This window comes from Phyllobates terribilis, unplaced genomic scaffold (assembly GCF_046119375.1).
Source record: "Phyllobates terribilis strain yellow unplaced genomic scaffold, ASM4611937v1 Scaffold_9__5_contigs__length_417890890, whole genome shotgun sequence".
Lineage (NCBI taxonomy): Eukaryota > Metazoa > Chordata > Amphibia > Anura > Dendrobatidae > Phyllobates > Phyllobates terribilis.
The window spans coordinates 286,090,944-286,111,375 of record NW_027362769.1 but is presented as its reverse complement, the minus strand read 5'-3'; the positions used below and the strand labels follow the sequence as shown (position 1 = coordinate 286,111,375).

The 20,432-nt window shown below is 40.7% G+C and overlaps 1 protein-coding gene across 2 annotated transcripts in view; it reads right to left on the bottom strand.

The window, feature by feature from the left end:
• Positions 1 to 1,162: 1,162 nt before the first annotated feature.
• The window catches only part of CALCRL (calcitonin receptor like receptor), a 172,176-nt gene continuing 152,906 nt past the window's right edge, over positions 1,163 to 20,432 (bottom strand). For both annotated transcript variants that reach the window (XM_073647858.1, XM_073647857.1), the window contains 6 exons: positions 15,293 to 15,446; positions 11,506 to 11,566; positions 11,349 to 11,415; positions 8,115 to 8,333; positions 2,067 to 2,108; positions 1,163 to 1,852 (listed from right to left, as the gene is read on the bottom strand). In XM_073647858.1, coding sequence (XP_073503959.1) covers positions 1,631 to 1,852; positions 2,067 to 2,108; positions 8,115 to 8,333; positions 11,349 to 11,415; positions 11,506 to 11,566; positions 15,293 to 15,446 — 765 coding nt within the window. In that variant the 3' untranslated portion in view covers positions 1,163 to 1,630. The remainder of the gene's footprint in view (positions 1,853 to 2,066; positions 2,109 to 8,114; positions 8,334 to 11,348; positions 11,416 to 11,505; positions 11,567 to 15,292; positions 15,447 to 20,432) is intronic.

Genomic DNA, 20,432 nt, shown 5'->3' with positions numbered 1-20,432 from the left:
TTAAGTAGTTTTGGCACCTCCTGAAATGTAGCTTTACTCATAGCCATTTATTAACGGCACAATATTCAACAAGTTTCATGTTTAGTAAAAATCAATTAGTAAATGTTTTTTTATTTAATATCTAACAGAGTTATAATAAAGATAATAAAAAAGAACAGATGAGTTGAGATCATGATCTTGTTATCTACGGTGTGCCTGTTCTGTACTAAATGATGAGGGGGAAATGAGGTGACCCCCACATTCCAATGAGCCTTTTGCTGTTGTTAGACCTGGCTAGACACATTAAACAGTTATTGGATAAACCTTTGTTCATTTCTCCGAACTCCTACACATACATGCAAACTTGGTTCTGAAAAATCCATTTGAATGTTTTGTCCATGAGTTAGGGCTCATTCGGACGTCAGTGACTTTTCTCGCACGCAAAAAATGAGTTTCATCAGAGTTTGGTCAGTGTGTCAGTTTTGACTATCAGAGTTTGGGTATGTGCACACTGTGTCTTTTTCAGTCGGATTCCACCCAGAATTTGCCTGAAAAAAATCCACAAAAGCGCTCCATAAATGCACAGTAATGACATAACGATGTGATATCTTTTAACTGTTTCAGGGCTCATGCTCATTCTTCGGGCAGCTTCTGTCTGGAAGCCGTCCACTCTCTATACATGACAGTATGGAATAAAAGATGTTGGCAGCAGGGACATCACAAGAACAATGGCAAGGCAGCTTCAGGAAAATAACAGTCGATTTTCCTGAAGTGGATTTGCCTGGGAAGTCTTGGCGGCTGGGCTCTAAAAGGGGCCGTGTGAATGTGACCTTTCATCAGTTTTTCTTGGATGAAAAAATAACTGATGGAGAGTTCTCAAGCTTCTCCTATCAAACAATCCGTGAAAAATGGACAGCACACAGATGGCATCCGAGTCCTGTCTGAATTTATCACGGACATATAGATTTGTGTTGGTGAGTTTAATACGAGACTCGGATCAAAATCAGACTTGTATCCTTGATTTAGTGCTGACCATTCGGTCCCTAAAAATATACGAAAATGTGAACAGCTCCATAGACTATAAAAGGTAAGTGAAAAACAAATAAAACTTGTATGAGAAAAACTGAAGCCTGAATGATCCCATAGTTTAAGAAAAAATCACCATTAAAGAGTAAGTGAACAATTTTATTATATGGCTTTAATGTAGTGGTTTTTCGTTTCAACAAATGACATGCTTTTCCCTTTTATAAGAGCTTTCATAGTTAAAAGAACTTGCAGTCAACAAGATAAAAATGTGCACTACAGAGTTTAGCTGAAATATTTATGCATCAAAATAGATAATAATGATGTATATGTCAGTGTAACAAAAAAAGAAAATATACCTCTGCATTGGCACGTAACAAAAACAATATCTTACGTCTAAAGAAAAATCAACATAAGAAGTCGTCATTCACAAACCTCTTATAAAGTGGAACACAAGTGCAAACAAACTTTTATGCAGTTAACAGCAAATATACTTTGCATAAAAAGTATATATAAATATATATTGAAACACTCTTAATATGTTTAGATATTGCATTTTGACAGCAGCCATAAACAGTAATAAATGCAGCAGTCATAACAGTAATACTTCAGCAGAAGCACACACACTTCACATATAAGGTTTTTCTGGTTTATAAGAAATATTTTCCATGTCATGATAGTTTTTTCCATTTGAATTCTCACTGCTATAGTCATGGGTATATGTGGTTCCCTGGGCTTCACTAATTGACGATATGGTGTATGAAGCCGATCGGAGCCCATCGGAGTGTGCAAAGCTATTCCCAAACTGAATTCTGTACTGATTCCAGTGTCTTTTCAGAACAGCTTGTACCTAGAAATAATTGAATTATTACTGACATATTATGACAAATTAGTGTTAAAAAATCAGCAATTATAAAAGGTTTAACAGAGTTCTGGCAATTACATATACAAGAAAATTATAATATATATTTTTTCAGTTCTTTGTCACATTACTTCAGCCATCAAACTGATGCGTGACCCACACATTGCAGACCAGAGAGGCACTATTACTAAAGCAAACTTACCTCTCCATTAAAGAAGCAGAAAATTGTTGCAACTAGTAATCCCTGTTGAAAAAAAACACTGAAATTAAAGATTTATTCAGAAAGGATAAAACTATGTAGTTTTGAGGAGGGAGTCAACTAAAATGCAGAGATACCCAAAGGCAATTATCTACCAACCTCAAGTAAACTATACATTTTAATTTAAAGGGATTGTCCTGGACTGTGGTACTTATGTCCTATCCTCAGGTCATTAATATCACATTGAAGAAAGTCCAACTTCCAGGTCCTGTAGCTCAGCTCCTATTCACTTCTATAGGAGATGAGTGGCTGTACCCGAGAACAACAGAGGTTTTGGCTTTGTATACTCTTTTCAAATTCAGCCAATGCTCGAGGTTTTTACAGCTGATCAATGGGGTTGCCAGATGTGTGACCCTCACCAATCTGATATTGATCTTTCTTGTGGATAGGTATTGTAAGATTAAGTATTCTAAAGCCCCCGTCTCACATAGCGAGATCGCTGCTGAGTCACGGTTTTGGTGACGCAAGAGCGACCTCACCAGCGATGTCGCTATGTGTGACGCTTTGCAGCGATCAGGCCCCTGCTGTGAGGTCGCTGATCGCTGCAGAATGTCCTGAACCTTTTTTTGGTCGTTGCCTTCCCGCTGGTCAGCAGGTAACCAGGAGCAAGACATCGTGGAAAGATTCTTTCCACGATGTCGCTGCTCCCCTGATCGCTGGTGAGCCTGCCTGTCTGACAGCTCACCAGCGACCACATAGCGACGCAGCAACGATCCCTGACAGGTCGTATCGTTGTCGGGATCGCTGTAGCGTCGCTAAGTGTGACGGGGCCTTATCTTAGGGCTTTTAGAAAATCTTTTGCCTTCTTTTAAAGAACAAATTAAAATGACACCATCTACATCTACATTCCACTCCGAGGAGGAGCTTCAAACTGAATGTTCTGTATCATAATTACAGTCCTGAGCAACCCCTTAAACACCAGAGAATGTGTTTTATGGCAGGTTGTGACTAATACTGTATCTTCACCCATCCCTTGTAGACTGTGAGCCCTCGCGGGCAGGGTCCTCGCTCCTCCTGTACCAGTCGCTGACTCGTTTTGTTAAGATTATGTAAATGTTTTTGCTATGTATATCCCTATCACATGTAAAGCGACATGGAATAAATGGTGCTATAATAATAAATAATAATAATAACCAGTCAGATATTGCATCCATTCTATAATGTGCTTATGTATTTGTACTATGACAATAAGTAAAGCGCAGTGGGTTTTGAATATCATCAAAAGTTAATTTATTTCAGTTCTTCAATACAAAAAGTGAAACTCATATATTATATAGAGTCATTACAAACAGAGTGATCTATTTCAAGAGTTTATTTCTGTTAATGTTGAGGTTTATGGCTTACAGCCAATGAAAACACAAAAGTCATTATCTCAGTAAATTAAAATAATTAACAAAAACCCCTGCAAAGGCTTCCTAAGCGTTTAATAAGGTCCCTTAGTCTGTTTCAGTAGGCTCCACAATCATGGGGAAGACTGCTGACTTGACAGATGTCCAGAAGGCAGTCATTGACACACTCCACAAGGAGGGTAAGCCACAAAAGGTCATTGCTAAAGAAGCTGGCTGTTCACAGAGTGCTGTATCCAAGCATATTAATGGAAAGTTGAGTGGAAGGAAAAAGTGTGGTAGAAAAAGGTGCACAAGCAACCGGGATAACCGCAGCCTTGAAAGGATTGTTAAGAAAAGGCCATTCAAAAATTGGGGGGAGATTCACAAAGAGTGGACTGCTGCTGGAGGCATTGCTTTAAGAGCCACCACACTGAGACGTATCCAGGACATGAGCTACAAGTGTCGCATTCCTTGTGTCAAGCTACTCATGACCAATAGACAACGCCAGAAGCGTCTTACCTGTACCAAGGAGAAAAAGACCTGGACTGTTGCTCAGTGGTCTAAGGTGTTGTTTTCAGATGAAAGTAAATTTTTCATTTCATTTGGAAATCAAGGTCCCAGAGTCTGGAGGAAGAGTGGAGAGGCCACAATCCAAGCTGCTTGAGGTCTAGTGTGAAGTTTCCACAGTCAGTGATGGTTTGGGGAGCCATGTCATCTGCTGTTGTAGGTCCACTGTGTTTTATCAAGACCAAAGTCAGCGCAGCCGTCTACCAGGAAATTTTAGAGCACTTCATGCTTCCCTCTGCCCACAAGCTTTATGGAGATGGAAATTTCATTCTCCAGCAGGACTTGGCACCTGTCCACACTGCCAAAAGTACCAATACTTGGTTTAAAAACAACAGTATCACTGTGCTTGATTGGCCAGCAAACTCGCCTGACCGTAACCCCATAGAGAATCTATGGGGTATTGTCAAGAGGAAGATGAGAGACACCAGACCCAACAATGCAGAGGAGCTTAAGGCTACTATTAAACCAACCTGGGCTTCCATAACACCTCAGCAGTGCCACAGGCTGATCGCCTCCATGCCATGCCGCATTGATGCAGTAATTAATGCAAAAGGAGCCCTGACCAAGTATTGAGTGCAATTACTGAACATACACTTCAGTAGTCCAACATTTCGGATTTTAAAATAATTTTTCAAGCTGATGTTATAAAGTATTCTAATTTACTGAGATAATGACTTTTGCGTTTTCATTGGCTGTAAGCCATAATCATCAACATTAACAGAAATAAACACTTGAAATAGATCACTCTGTTTGTAATGACTCTATATAATACATGAGTTTCACTTTTTGTATTGAAGAACTGAAATAAATTGACTTTTTGATGATATTCTAGTTTTATAAGAAGCACCTGTAGTCGAAAACTGCTATCTTTATTAGTATGGTGAGACTGACGCTTAAATCTGACCCTTTTTTGTATTTTATTAGATTTCATTTTGTCTAGAAAAAACGTACAAGTTGTAAAGATCGTAAAATTATAAATTTTTTTAAACTGTTTATTGTGAGCAATTTAACGCCTTCACAACTGGGTCATTTCTCTTTTTCTGCGCTTAAGTTTTTTTCTTTCTTTCTTCCATGAGACATATTTTTCCGCCAATGTAGCCATATGAGGGCTTGCTTTTTGTGAGATAAGTTGTGATTTTGAGTGACACCATTCATTTTATCTTGCACTATAATATGAAAATGGGAACATAAAAACGATTCTCCCATATTTTTTTGGGTTTTGTTTTCTTGGCATTCTTTATGTGGAATGACCTGGCAATATGATTCTCCAATTCAGTATGATTGCGGTGATACCAAACATGTATAGATTTTCTTGTTTATTTTGCTTCTATTTAGGGGTGACAAAAATTTGGAATTTTGTTTTATTTTTATATCGATGGAGTTGTGGGAGGGCTTGTTTTTTTGCATGGTGAGTTGATAATTTTATTGATACAATTTTGAGGCAGTTGAGTTGTTTTGATAACTTTTTATTGCAATTTTGAGGATTAGCTACATTAAAAATGCAATCCTGCATTTCAATTTGTTTTCCAACTACAGCTTTTACCGTTCGGGTTAAATTGTTTTATATTTTGGTAAGATCGGACTTTTACCAAGGGACTTTTTTTCATTTTATTATTATCATTATGAGAAAAGAGTGGTAGGGGTTAGACTTTTTATATATTTTCTTTTTTCTTCTGATTGCGAAAACTTTTTTTTTATTTTTTCACTTTTTTTTTACCTTCGGGAATTTGAACCTGCAATTGTCTGATCGCTTGCTCTATACAATGCTGTACCACAGTACTGCAGTATGTGGACAAAATTATGCTTCACTATGAAGCCCAAAAGAAGATGGTTGTCATGCCAGCCCCTAGCTGGCATGACAACCATTGGCCTACATTGATTATGTTGTGGAGGACCAATGGAGCTGATGAGTGTGCGGACCAGCAATCTGCTATTTAAATACTGCTATCAGTGATTGACAGCAGTATTTAAATGGTTAAACAGCAACAATCAGCAAGCTCCGGTCACTGCTGTTACAGCAACATGCTAATCACAATCACAATCAGCATGGCCTAGGAAGGATGTGGACTCAGCTCCTACCCTGGCACACGGCATGTGATATGATGTACTATTACATGACATGTCAGTTAGGGGTTATACCCCCATTGCCTGTGGATTTCTGCCATAGTTCGTGATGGCATTTCTGTAGGATATGCCAAGAATATGCGATCCTGGCCCTGGCAGTTGCACCGGCTCCTGTACTCAGAAATAAAGAACTAAAGTGCTGTGGCTTTTGTTTTATAGATTTTCCCTGTGCTCGTTACTGTCCACCTACTTGTCACAACTCTGTTGTCGGGTATACCGAGGCCAGGGGCCCCTTCCCTGTCCCTAATGCTAGGTGCACCCTAGCTGGCTCTGTTCCCCAAATTACTTCTGAAGGTGAAGACGCCGGGGCCACGTACCTTGCCTGAGCTCCTCAATCTGCCCCCCACCCAGGGAAGAGGTGAGTCGTAGTGTATGGCAGTACACCAGACTAACAAGGTAATTTAAACAGGGTTAAAGGAAAATACCAATAATACAAACATATGCACACAAACAACAGAGGTTAACACTGGGGATTGGAGGATGGGAAAAAAAAAAATAAGAGAAGAAGAGGATTACACACAACCTAAACCACTCAACAGTCTTAGCTTAAACCCTCCAAATGCCTTCTAAAACAACAACACTCCAAAACACTCCTAGAACCATGCAGCATAAGCTAGCTCTGGCAATGACCCCAAGCCAAAGCCCAGTATATATAGGAGCGGGGAGTGGCTAACACTGGACTGCTGATAGCCTAAATGAAGGTAAGCTTCCAGGAGCTCACAACTGAGCAGATTAACCGCTACACTGCTGAAAGAAACCTGCACCGTTTAATATGAAGGTGAAAGGCTTCTAGTGAGTGCAGGAGTGGGAGGAATCAGATGCTGCAGTCTTCTGGCTCCTCTCTGTCGCGGTAAACCCGTGACACTACTATTATGGGAACTGGAGTACAGCCACATTCACTTTTTTTGCCTGCTGAGCAGGTTCTCCTCCTTTGGCATGACATAAATGGGGCAACATTTGGTAAATGCAATGCAATTAGCAAGAGATTCTTGAATGTTGCACATTTCAAGACCAGTTCACATCATGTTGTTTGTTCATGTTTAGTTCGTAAGCCTCTAATATGTTGACATAACTTGTCTATAGGGCTCTACTATCAGATAGAGGCCCTTTGGCCTCTATCTGACTGGTGCATTGTATGTCAAAACAATATAGCATGATGTAGAAGAGCAATATTTCCCTCTTAGTGACCAGTAAATAGGATATGTTAAAGATACAGCTTTTTTCAACATTGGAGTCTTTGGGTAATAAGTGCCAATATAAAAGATCTCATATCATACACTTTCCTTTATTGTGTAGTCTATGGGTGACATATGCCACTGTTGGGCATCTCTCACATCTTCTGTTTAAAGAGAACCTGTCATCAAGATTTTATATCTCAATCTAATGGTATGAACATAAAGGCACTGTAATGCTGAGTAATTCCTTACTTTTCTTGTAGAAATCCATTTTGCTGTATTAGAGAACTCCATAGTAGAAACTGCTTGCTAATGAGCTGCAAGTGCAGTGGGCGGGGCCTGCACCTACAGCTCTGCTTTCTCTCTCCCACTTCCTGTCTACTTCCTGCAAGGTAGAACGCAGGTAGCGGGCAGGGAATAGGGAGAGAGGAAGCAGAGCTGTGGGTGCAGGGACCTCCCCCTTCATTTGAAGCTCATTAGCAAGCAGTTTCTATTATGGATTTTTCTAAAACAGCAAAATGGATTTCTACAAGAAAAGTAAGGAATTACTCAGCATTACAGCGCCTTTACATAAATGTCATTAGTCAGGGGAATAAAATCCTGATGATAGTTTCCCTTTAATATATATATATATCAGGTATTTTTCTCGATTTATAAGTTAATAGAGGACAAAACAAAAACATGATGTAAACAGGGCCCTAAATAATCACCAAGAATCACTGAAATGTGAAAAGAAATGTCAATAATTCTATTCTTGGAAAATAATGCATTCTTTAGCATACATTTTATTATATTACCTGATAATTCATCAGAATATGCATGATGTAGTCAAACACTTCTTCTGCTATCTGTCCACTTGGTCTCCATGGCAGCAATACAAACTGAATGCCAAGAAGGGGCACAAGGATAAGCGTTGCCCGTACAGCCTTCATGTAGAGATTGGATTCAGCTTGATGTGTAACTTTCAATTTTGTTATCAGAACACGTACAATGTTCAGCAAGAAAAAGAGGTTCACCTTGATACAAAAAAGAACAATCCATAACTAAATTATACATGATTTTACTGATGGGAAAGTTGTAACCGGACAGCAAAAATAATGGATAAAGCGGTATTTACAGCACAAGTGTATTAAAGCACACAAAATGGTAAATTATAAACTCAGAAAATACATAAAACGTAACGTTTAAAAAGGTTCTAAAAACCCCTCTAAATTCTAATAAAATTCACTGAAAATGTAATGTCACATCTGTGAAAGCATACATAGAGGCAGAATTGAATGAATAAAAATGCATACTATTCAGAAAAAATATCTAGTACACGTGTTAATCTACAGTACACATGAAGATTTCACATATGAAGATAACAGCGGTGGAGTTCAACAACCGTTGTTCTTGCAATTTTGCAGAATGACCAGACACCACTAATTTTGGCTTATATTGTCAAAATGATGACAGTATATGGTGCTCCTATATCCTATGTGATAGGTCAACTCACTTGGCTTCTTAAAGAGGAAGACACAGGAACCGTTACTTATTTAAAGTCCGGCTCGTTTATTGCAATCCTCATAAACCACGTCACCCGAAAAACTTAAATACAGCCTTTGTCCGGCACAAGGTAAAACAAAGTAACAAGTCCATAAAATAGTGCTGGTTAGTCCACCTGGCTATGGGTATGTGCCCACGTAGCGTTTTACAAGCGTATTTGATGCGGAATTTCCGCAGCGGAAACGCTTGTAAAACGCTAGGTAATCCGCACCCCATGGTCCCCAATGAGAATCTGCAAGTTCTATGCCCATGCTGCGGATTTTTCCGCAGCGTTTTTGATGCGTACAAAAATCCGCAGCAGGTCAATTCATTTTGCGTTTAAGCATGCGGAATTGCCTTGTCAATGCAATAAAAAAAGCAAGGCAATTCCGCATGTCGAAAACGCGCGAAAAATGCGCGATAAACGCTTGCAAAATTCCGCATGCGTTTTTCCGGGAGAGGACATGCGGAAATGAAGCGCAAATTTTCCGCTTCATTTCCGCAACGTGGGCACATAGCCTTAGAGTCCAGCTTCCATGTCCTTTAGTAAAGGCATTCACTTCAGGAGACCTGCAATCTCCATATGTCCCGCATATGTGAGACAAACAGCTCTCAATTTACCCAGTGAATCCCACCCACGGGTGGAGATATGGTGAGCAGCAGTTTAGTTGCTCCTAATCAACCTGTCATGGACGATTAACCCCTTTTAGTCCGATATGCATTAAAGCATTAATTAAAGTTTATCTCCCAACCACTAGGTGTCTAACAGTCATCTTACACCTATCAGTATTGTCATTACAATAACTAGCTTGTTAGTCTGCGTTTCCACGATAAGTATGTTGCAGATTTTCTGAAGCATTTCTGCACCTATTAGCTACCGTATTTTTTGGACTATAAGACACAGCAGACCATAAAAAGCACACAGGTTGTAGAGGTGGAAAATAGGGTTAAAAAAGCTCCTATGGAATGCTGGGAGTTATAGTTCCCCACATTTATGTCATGTGTTTGCCCTGAGAACTATAACTCCCAGCACATCCTTCAGCTCTTATGTCATGCTGGGAGTTATAGTTCACCACAGGAGTGGTACAGTGTTTAATGATATGTGCTTTTTCATTTTACTTTATACTTTACTTCTACCTAATAATGCTAGCCTCTCATTCTGGATAGGCAGGGAGTGGGGTCACACTGGCTGGGGGCTGCGGCAGCGGAGGCGGCAGGGGCTACGGCAGCGGAGGCGGCTATGGCTGCAGAAAGGGCTGTGGCTGCGGAGGGGGCTCAGATAGCGGAGGGGGCTGCGGCAGCGAAGGCAGCTGGGGCTGCGGAGGGGGCTGTGACTGCGGAGGGGGCTGTGGCTGCGGAGGGGGCTGTGGCTGCGGAGGGGGCTGTGGCTACAGAGGGCTGTGGCTGTGGAGGGGGCTGTGGCTGCGGAGGGGGCTGTGGCTACAGAGGGCTGTGGCTGTGGAGGGGGCTGTGGCTGCGGAGGGAGCTGTGGCTGTGGAGGGGGCTGTGGCTGCGGAGGGAGCTGTGGCTGCGGAGGGAGCTGTGGCTGCGGAGGGGGATGTGGCAGCTGGGGTGGCGATGGAGCAGTGTTACCCAGTGGGCGCCGCCATGAATTCACTATGGCCGTGCAAGACATCAGGAGGTGGGCGGTCTCCCGTCCAGATCGCGCGCTGCTGTGACGTTACTAAGAGGCAGGGCCGGGGATGACTGCGTGCTGTGCTGTCCTGTGTTGCCCCGGCCCTGCCTCTTAGTAACGTCACAGCAGCGCGCGATCTGGACGGGAGACCGCCCACCTCCTGATGTCTAGCGCGGCCATAGTGAATTCACCGCTCCATTGCTACCCCAGCTGCCACAGCCCCCTCCGCTGCCACAACCGCAGCTGCTGCCCCCGCATCACAGAAAATGGTACATTCGGACCATAAGACGCACCCCCCTTTTCCCCCAAAAAGGGGAAAAAAGTGCGTCTTATGATTCGAAGAATACGGCAAATTGAGTTTTTCATTGCATTTTTGAGTGTTTTTTTACATTCATTTTTAGCGCGCATGTCTGCTGCTTTCATGCTTTAAACAAAACTGTTTTGTTTTAAACACTTCCCATTATTTGGCTTTGATAAAACTTTATTGATAAAGTCACAAAAGAATTCCATATGTTTTTATTGTGTTTTTTTTCGCTGTAGAAATGCACTAAAATTCTTATAAGCTTTTTACCTGTAGATTTCCTAATCTCATTCACGTCTATGGGGAAAATCCACAAATAAAACGCATATTTACTGCAAGGGGAGTTGACATGCTGCGATTCAAAGACGCACCCCAGGTCAGTTTACACAGTAAAAAGAAGCACAGTGGGCAGAAGATTTCTATAAATACCATCCACCCTGATGGAGCTGTAAGACGTTGCGTTTTGTGAGCAGCAAAAATACACAGCGTCAAAAACTCATTGTGGGAACGAAGCCTGACGGTGACCATGACACTTATTTTACAATTATAGCCCACAAGATTTATACATACCAACAATGCAGCACAAATAGGTCCGTGAATAATATAAAGTAAATGTGTGTCAGAACTAATCCAGCAGCTGTAAAGAAATCAATATAGCTCATTATAAGGTGACAATAATTCAAGAATATAGCAATAAAATTCCGTTGGAAGAATACAAGACTCTTACTTGTCATTAAAATACAAACTTCTTGCAACAGCATGGATAAAGGCAGGAATCAGTGGAAATCCTGTAAAAGATTTGAAATAAATTTCATATACAATATATAAGCAAGTATATAGACTGGTACACATAAGTAAGCATAAGCAGCTCATATTAGTGTAAGGTGATTTGCAACTTTTGCTACAGTTATATCATTTTTTCTTTAATTTTTAACACATTTTTATCATGTTAAAACAATAACATCTAATTAAACAATATAATAGAATAAAATTAGCTGACACTTAGACCCAGGGAGTCAGATTTATTAGAGGTTAAAGAAGCACTCCCAAGAAAATTTTTATCTTCTTACTATATTGCAGTCATCATATTATATAGCTACAGTGCTGGCCAAAAGTATTGGCACCCCCGCAATTCTGTCAGATAATACTCAGTTTCTTCCTGAAAATGATTGCAATCACAAATTCTTTGGTAAGAGAATGAAGCAAAAATCAAATCATTGATCATTTCACACAAAACTCCAAAAAAGGGCCGGACAAAAGTATTGGCACCCTCAGCCTAATACTTGGTTGCACAACCTTTAGCCAAAATAACTGTGAACAACCGCTTCTGGTAACCATCAATGAGTTTCTTACAATGCTCTGCTGGAATTGTAGACCATTCTTCTTTGGCAAACTGCTCCAGGTCCCTGATATTTGAAGGGTGCCTTCTCCAAACTGCCATTTTGAGATCTCTCCACAGGTGTTCTATGGGATTCAGGTCTGGACTCATTGCTGGCCACCTTAGAAGTCTCCAGTGCTTTCTCTCAAACCATTTTATAGTGCTTTTGGAAGTGTGTTTTGGGTCACTGACCAGCTGGAAGACCCATGACCTCAGAGTCCCAGCTTTCTCACACTGGGCCCTGCATTATGCTGCAAAATTTGTTGGTAGTCTTCAGACTTCATAATGCCATGCACACGGTCAAGCAGTCCAGTGCCAGAGGCAGCAAAGCAACCCCAAAATATCAGGGAACCTCCGCCATGTTTGACTGTAGGGACCGTGTTCTTTTCTTTGAATGCCTCTTTTTTTTCCTGTACACTCTATGTTGATGCTTTTTCCCAAAAAGCTCTACTTTTGTCTCATCTGACCAGAGAACATTCTTCCAAAACGTTTTAGGCTTTCTCAGGTAAGTTTTGGCAATCTCCAGCCTGGCTTTTTTATGTCTCGGGGTAAGAAGTGGGGTCTTCCTGGGTATCCTACCATACAGTCCCTTTTCATTCAGACGTCGACGGATAGTACGGGTTGACACTGTTGTACCCTCGGACTGCAGGGCAGCTTGAACTTGTTTGAAAGTTAGTCGAGGTTCTTTATCCACCATCCGCACAATCTTGCTTTGAAATCTCTCGTCAATTTTTCTTTTCCGTCCACATCTAGGGAGGTTAGCCACAGTGCCATGGGCTTTACACTTCTTGATGACACTGCACACGGAAGACACAGGAACATTCAGGTCTTTGGAGATGGACTTGTAGCCTTGAGATTGCTCATGCTTCCTCACAATTTGGTTTCTCAAGTCCTCAGACAGTTCTTTGGTCTTCTTTCTTTTCTCCATGCTCAATGTAGTACACACAAGGACACAGGACAGAGGTTGAGTCAACTTTAATCCATGTTAACTGGCTGCAAGTGTGATTTAGTTATTGCCAACACCTGTTAGGTGCCACAGGTAAGTTACAGGTGCTGTTAATTACACAAATTAGAGAAGCATCACATGATTTTTCAAAGGGTGCCAATACTTTTGTCCACCCCTTTTTTTAGGTTTGGTGTGGAATTATATCCAATTTGGCTTTAGGACAATTCTTTTTGTGTTTTTTTCATTGAAGACAAATTAAATGAAGATAATAATACCAAAGAATTTGTGATTGCAATCATTTTCAGGAAGAAACTGAGTATTATCTGACAGAATTGCAGGGGTGCCAATACTTTTGACCAGCACTGTATGTGTACTTACAATTGCTCATTGCCTTTCTACCCAGCTAATTCTTCTCATTTCCATTAGGTCTATGACATCACATGATTAAAAACAGACTAGCTGAATCCTTCTAAGCCCTATATAGCAATACAATGTGATTTTTCCCTGTATGAGTCATCAGTCACTGCAAAAGTCCCTGATATGGGGGAGGATGTAGCAGCTGGGTCAGGAGTTGAAGAGGGGAGTGATTAATGCAGGGACAAGAAACTTCCTGTTTCTACATAGAGCAGAGAAAAGAGAAGAATTAGCTGGGTAGAAAGGCAAAATGAGCAATTGTCAGTACACAGTGCTATATAATATGATGACTGCAATATATTAAGAGGATAAAAACTTTGATTGGAGTGCTTCTTTAACTATCAATTAAAATTATTATTGATATGTTATGCAGACCTAGACATGCTGCCGATCAGTGGGGTCCGGACCGTGAGACCCCTCTGATTACTCAAAATAATACCCTGAAGTGTTCACTCCTGCAAGCAGCTGCGCACAAAGCGGTCTACAGGCTCAATAGAAAGTCTATGGTCCATTCAGCACTTTGTGCACGCACTCATCACCCAGACCCCCACAGATTAGCAGCACATTTAAATTTGCATAACAGATCAATATTAACATATTAATTTTAAATGACAGGTATACTTTAAGTGTACAAGGAGGCGAGGTGTATAGTAAAAGGTAGCATGGCTTAGTGGAAAAGCGGCATGGCTTTATCGGGACAACATTTTGGTTAATAAAATGGTCTAAAGTAAACTGATGAAAACATGACATAAAGATGAACCAAAGAGTCTAAAGGTGTGCCATATTTATCATACAGCATGAGCCGCTGTGATAAACTTGCAATTAACAATAAAAAAATGGATGCAAAGGTTGACCCTCTCTTTATTCTCCTAAACAGTATCATGTTTTTTTTATGGTGAGCTGTGTCCTTTAGAAGTGGTTGGGGGACAGTGAGAGAAATTGGTTTTCCTTTCTTCATTGCGGAGGCCCGGACACATTACAGGACCACAACATTGTAGACACCAACGCTGCCCCCCTCACCCAGCAGACTGTAGCTTATAATTGGGTCTGTTGGGGTTCCCCAAATTATGCCCTTTGTTTTACCACGAAGAATAGCATCAATTCTAAAGGGAATTATTTGAATATCCTAAATTTTAAATGTCTTTAAACCTCATATATAAAAAAAAAAAAAAAAAAAAAGTGTGTAGTCATGAATAGAAGTAAAAGGTCTGGTCTTAAACTGTAACCTTTGTAACCTCAGGAATCCTAGTAGCGAGTAATATACACACTGTTAAGATTATGTTCTTTTTAACAGTTTGAGCGGTTGCCACATGACTGTTCATATGCGATTCTGAGTGGAAAACTGATATGTACACTGTATATTACACATTGTCAGGAGTCCTGATCCTATACTTCCAGGCAAGTTTAAAGCAATACCCAAAACGACCCTTGAAAGAAGTCTGGGCAGTAAACTCTGACGTTGTTGGGAGACATCGTCATATTGGTGCGGGCTGGATAGAGAAGAAAACAACTTCAAATCAGAGAAGACGCCACCAATGAGTCAGTAAATGTCTATGGACAATGACGTCATTGGAGCTTGGCACCGTTTCATAAAGTCCTGTGACAGATTTCATATAGCAGCATCAGTCCCCTATAGGACATTATAGCTTCTATTAAACAGACATGTTTGTAGAGGTTAACAGTGTATAAATAGTGTATTCAGTGTATGAATAGGACACTGGACATGGACAAAGCAACAGAATACAATTATCAAATAATTGAAATATATACACATACCCCATCCAAGTAAGTAGTACCATATCAGGTGCTGCTTTTCAGCAAATACAGCTACTACTATAAGTGTATGTAAATATATGCCTTCACACAGCATCCAAAAATAGTTGCATCCCATGAGGTAAAAGTGGATGAACTGAGATACTTTACAGCTGACCTGTGGGGGGAAAACAGCAAAAAATTGTTAATGTCAAGGAAGTGTATTTATAATCATGTACGGTAAAGACAGGTTTCTGGAAACAGTTTTAAATGGTTAAAGGGCACCTGTCATTACCGTTATTACCCTCTACCGCCCGTCCTTTGGCCACTCCACATTCTAGTTCATGTAAAGACACTGCTATATGTGCCGTTTATCCGCAGTAACATAGTAGCACCTCACAAAAAACAGCTTTACAATGTCAACAAGAACGTCCTAATTCATTTGCTCCCACCCTGATTACAACGTGTTTTTTTTTACATGTGGTGCAGAACCATTTAAAGCTTGTGTAAGATATGCAGCCCGGCTGGGGACTGACAGATATAACAGTAGAAAGGTCTTTACATGACAAGAAGAACCCCTTCATGGAGTAAAACAGATGACAGGTTCCCTTTAAACAATTTAACAGCACAAGAATGGGAATGAGCTACATAATTGTTTGTTTTTTAATCCTAAACACTTTTCAGTTTTATATAAATTCTTGGCTATTTGAAATGCAAGAGAGTACAAGACAATACAACACTACTATTCAAATTAAATTTGTAAGTCTATTGCTGGCGGTCTAAGGCCCTGATTCAAAGAGTTTACGTCAGTAACTGAAAGTTGTGCAAAAATTACCCGACATTTGGTGTTTCCAGTCCTGGCAGAGATCTGCCAAAGTGGGTGGAGCATTGGAGGGACAGGGTCAGGGCAATGCCCACTCGTATAATTAATGACCAGACAGACATGACTTGGTTTTGGCTGGAGTAAGATATCTGGCGAGGTGCATGGAGATATAGGCCTATATTGCCTAACAAACAGTGTTCAAAAACTATTTTCGAGTCGCCGTAGCTGCACGTGTTGTGGCTGTTAGACAGCCAAGACACATACATGGATTGCCTGTTTGTTAGGCAATCCCTGCATGAGTTGCGGCTGTCTAAACAGCTGCAAGACATGCAGCCGCGGCGATTCGAAAATAGTTTTTGAACACGCCGAAGCTACTCGGTAAGCACCCGAGTGTGCTTGGTTAACCCCTTGAATGAGTACGTTCGCACATCACTAGTAGGTACACTTCAACTGTGAGAGACAGAATTTAAAAAGAAAAAAAAACAGAAAATCACATTTTATGATTTTTAAATAATTAAATTGCATTTTTTTGCATGAAATACATATTTGATCACCTACTAACCAGCAAGAATCTAGGCTCTCATACCTTTTAGTTTTTCTTTAAGAAGCCCTCCTACTCTGCACTCATTACCTGTATTAATTGCACCTGTTTGAATTCGTTACTTGTATAAAAGACACCTATCCACACACTCAATCACACTCCAACCTCTCCACCATGGCCAAGACCAAAGAGCTATCTAACGACACCAGGGACAAAATTGTAGACCTGCACAAGGCTGAGATGGGCAACAGGACAAAAGACAAGCAGCTTGTTGTGAAGGCAACAACTGTTGGCGCAATTATTAGAAAATGGAAGAAACACAAGATGACTGTCAATCTTCCTCGGTCTGGGGCTCCATTCAAGATCTTGCCTCATAGGGCAAGGATGATTCTGAGAAAGGTAAGGAATCAGCCCAGAAATACATCGGAGGACCTGGTCAATGACCTGAAGACAGCTGGAACCACAGTCTCAAACATTACCGTTAGTAACACACTATGCCGTCATGGATTAAAATCCTGCAGGGAACGCAAGCTCCCCCTGCTCATGCCAACACATGTCCAGGCCCCTTTGAACTTTGCCAATGACCATCTGGATGATCCAGAGGAGGCATGGGAGACGGTCATGTGGTCAGGTGAGATCAAAATAGAACTTTTTGGTATCAACTCCACTCACCGTGTTTAGAGGAAGAAGAAGGATGAGTACAAACCCAAGAACACTATCCCAATGGTGAAGCATGGTGGGGAAACATCATACTTTGGTGATGCTTTTCTGCAAAGAGGACGGAACGACTTCCCCGTATTGAAGGAGAATGGGTGGGGTCATGTATCGCGAGATTTTGGCCAACAACCTTCTTCCCTCAGTAAGAGAATTGAAGATCGGTCGTGGCTGCGTCTTCCAGCATGACAATGACTGGAAACACACACAGCCAGAGCAACTAAGGAGTGGCTCCGTAAGAAGCATTTCAAGGTCCTGGAGTGGCCTAGCCAGTCTCCAGACCTGGACCTAATAAAAAAATAAATTTTGCCCAGTGACAGCCCCAAAAACTGAAAGATCTGGAGAAGATCTGTATGGGGAACTCGGCAAAAATCCCTGCTGCAATGAGTGAAAACTTGATCAAGAACTACAGGAAACGTCTGACCTCTGTAATTAAAAACAAAGGTTTCTGTACCAAATATTAAGTTCTGTTTTTTCTATTGTATCAAATACTTATTTCATGCAATAAAATGCAAATTCATTATGTAAAAATCATACAATGTGATTTTCTGGATTTTTATTTTTAGATTCTGTCTCTCACAGTTGAAGTGTATGCAAGATAAAAATTATACAGTGTATGCAAGATAAAAATCTCTCCAATTCTTTGTAGGTGGGAAAATTTGCAAAATTGGCAGTGTATCAAATATTTATTTTCCCCACTCTACAATGCCAGTCTTAATGAATTGGGGCTCATACCTTTACTCATTGCTAAATCAAAGGGATTTGTAAGTGACCTAATTCTTCAGCCTCACTTGAAAGCAATGCTGTTAGGCCAGTGATAGATTGATTTTTAAAGGGAACCTGTCAGAAAAAACAAACAAAAAACATGTGCCACAGTCTAATTGGATGTACGGCTGCAGAGAGAAAATTAGTTTATATTCTTTCTGTAGCTTCTAGCTTGCAGTCATCCTGGCGGTGCTGGGGCTGTGAGCAGTCATCACTGTGTACAGTGTATACACAGTGTGCATGCTGTAATCACTCCCCCTGCTTCCTTACTAATATCTGGCAGCTTGAGTGCTGAGCAGGATGTCAGTCAACGAGCAGGAGAAGACTGTGTAATAAGTGCTGACTGCTCACAGCCACAGCATTGCCTCGATGACTGAAAGCAAGCGGATGCACAGTGAATATATTTATTTTCCCCCTGTAGCTGCACTTTCAGTTAGACACCTGCATATGTTTAAAACAGTATTTACCTGCAAATGTACACTATGGCTGCAGGTAAAAAAACATTTTATTAGCTGGCAGGTTTCCTTTAAGTAAAGCACAAAGTTAAAAGATTGGCAGGCCTCTCAAGGCCTAGGATCCCAATGATACTATCTTATCACATGTGCAGCCTATCACAATACTGCTTATATCTTTCTTCCATTCTTTCCATTAAGATGACAGCCAAATAAAATTGAAGTCTGACTCAATATGTGTAACATTATGCTGAGAACTTAAAACTAACTAGGTGGAAAAGACAAGGGATTTTCAAAATCAGCAGAGTGTTTCCATATGGCATTGCACACTTTAGGGTTAGTGTGCAGCCTGTAGGCTATAGATCTGTATAGCTTGTATAGCTGCATATAGCCACACTGGCTCTTCTCTCAGAGTACTTACCCTAAGGACGCTGCAGTGATTCAGCATGTGGTCTGTGGTTGTCTAGTGGGGACCTTATAATCCTCAATGGCCGCAGTATAAAAAGATTATTAAATAGATTTTTGTATGTTCTTTGTATATATTAATGTATGCATAGTCACCCATAAGGACTTTATCAAACAAAGCTCGATTTCCCTAATATTTTTGAGGATCATAAAAATATTGTCTTGACTGTAGCCATCTCCACCTCTACTGTCTTGTTCATATAGTGATACTGAAAAAGCAATATTTCATGTAGCAGTGGTCCGTAACCAAGGCAATGAGCAATAAACAATAAAATTAAAAATCTCTCCATTCTCAAGAATAGAGAGGATTTTTAATAGAATAACAGGTTAATTACAAAGTTGCTTGTTTTCCCATGCTATAAAATAGAGTTAGGCTGGAAGACAGTTGTAAAATAAGCAAGTTTACAATTTACTTGATTCTTCTATGTTGTGCTGTTCACCTGCTATCCACTTTTTAGCATTTTATCGTTTAATACTAGTTGCCAAGGGGACCGACCATGACTGCTGTGGTGGCCGAACAAGCGCAGTGGCTACAATACAGCAACACTTCACATTTTTGCATGGGAGGTGATGCGGGAAATCGGGAGCACTTCTTCATCCCTGAAACCTCTTTCCTTCACATTCAATTCTTTAGACTTGCACATCTCTCCCTGTCAGCAGCAACCACCTTCATCCTTCCATGTCTCTGAGCAGCTGGGCACTGGGCTTTGACAGTGTTCCTCCAGTACTGCTCTTCACCCTGAAACGGGGGGGTCACCAGCAGCTGAGTCCTTGTGAGGGTTTACAGTACAGTGTATAGTTGGGATCATGACAACCTCTCTTACCATGGCGGGTTGTCATGATTCCTGTGCTTCCAATACTGAAGAGGTAGACAAGGCTGCCTCCTACAGCAGCATCAGAATGTGCGCAGAACAGGCCAGCAGTGCAACAATGTTGCTAGCCTGATCTGTCAATCAAATTGGTATCCTACCAATCAGGAAAGCATTGCACTCCTGAAGCTTCCAAATCAGATCAACCCTTTAACAATTTAATATAATGAGAATAACCCTTTAATTAATTATGACGGTATCTGGCAATTTCTCTGGTTCACTATAATGAACACTTGGGCTATCAGAAAGGCAAAGAGAAAATTCTAGGCTACTTTGCATCCATGTGACCAAAGTACTTTCTGTGAGCTATGGACTATGTATCCATTTTCAATTTTTTAGATGTTGAAGGCTATTTATCTAATCTACATATAATACCAAGAATGGCAAGCTGCGTAAAGGGAATCTGTCACCGTGTTTTTGATATCTAATCTAAGAGAAGCATTATGTAGATTCAGAGACCCTGATTCCAGCAATGCATCACTCATTTTAGTGTAGTTTTTATAAAATCATTGTTTTATCATCACGAAAGGACTAC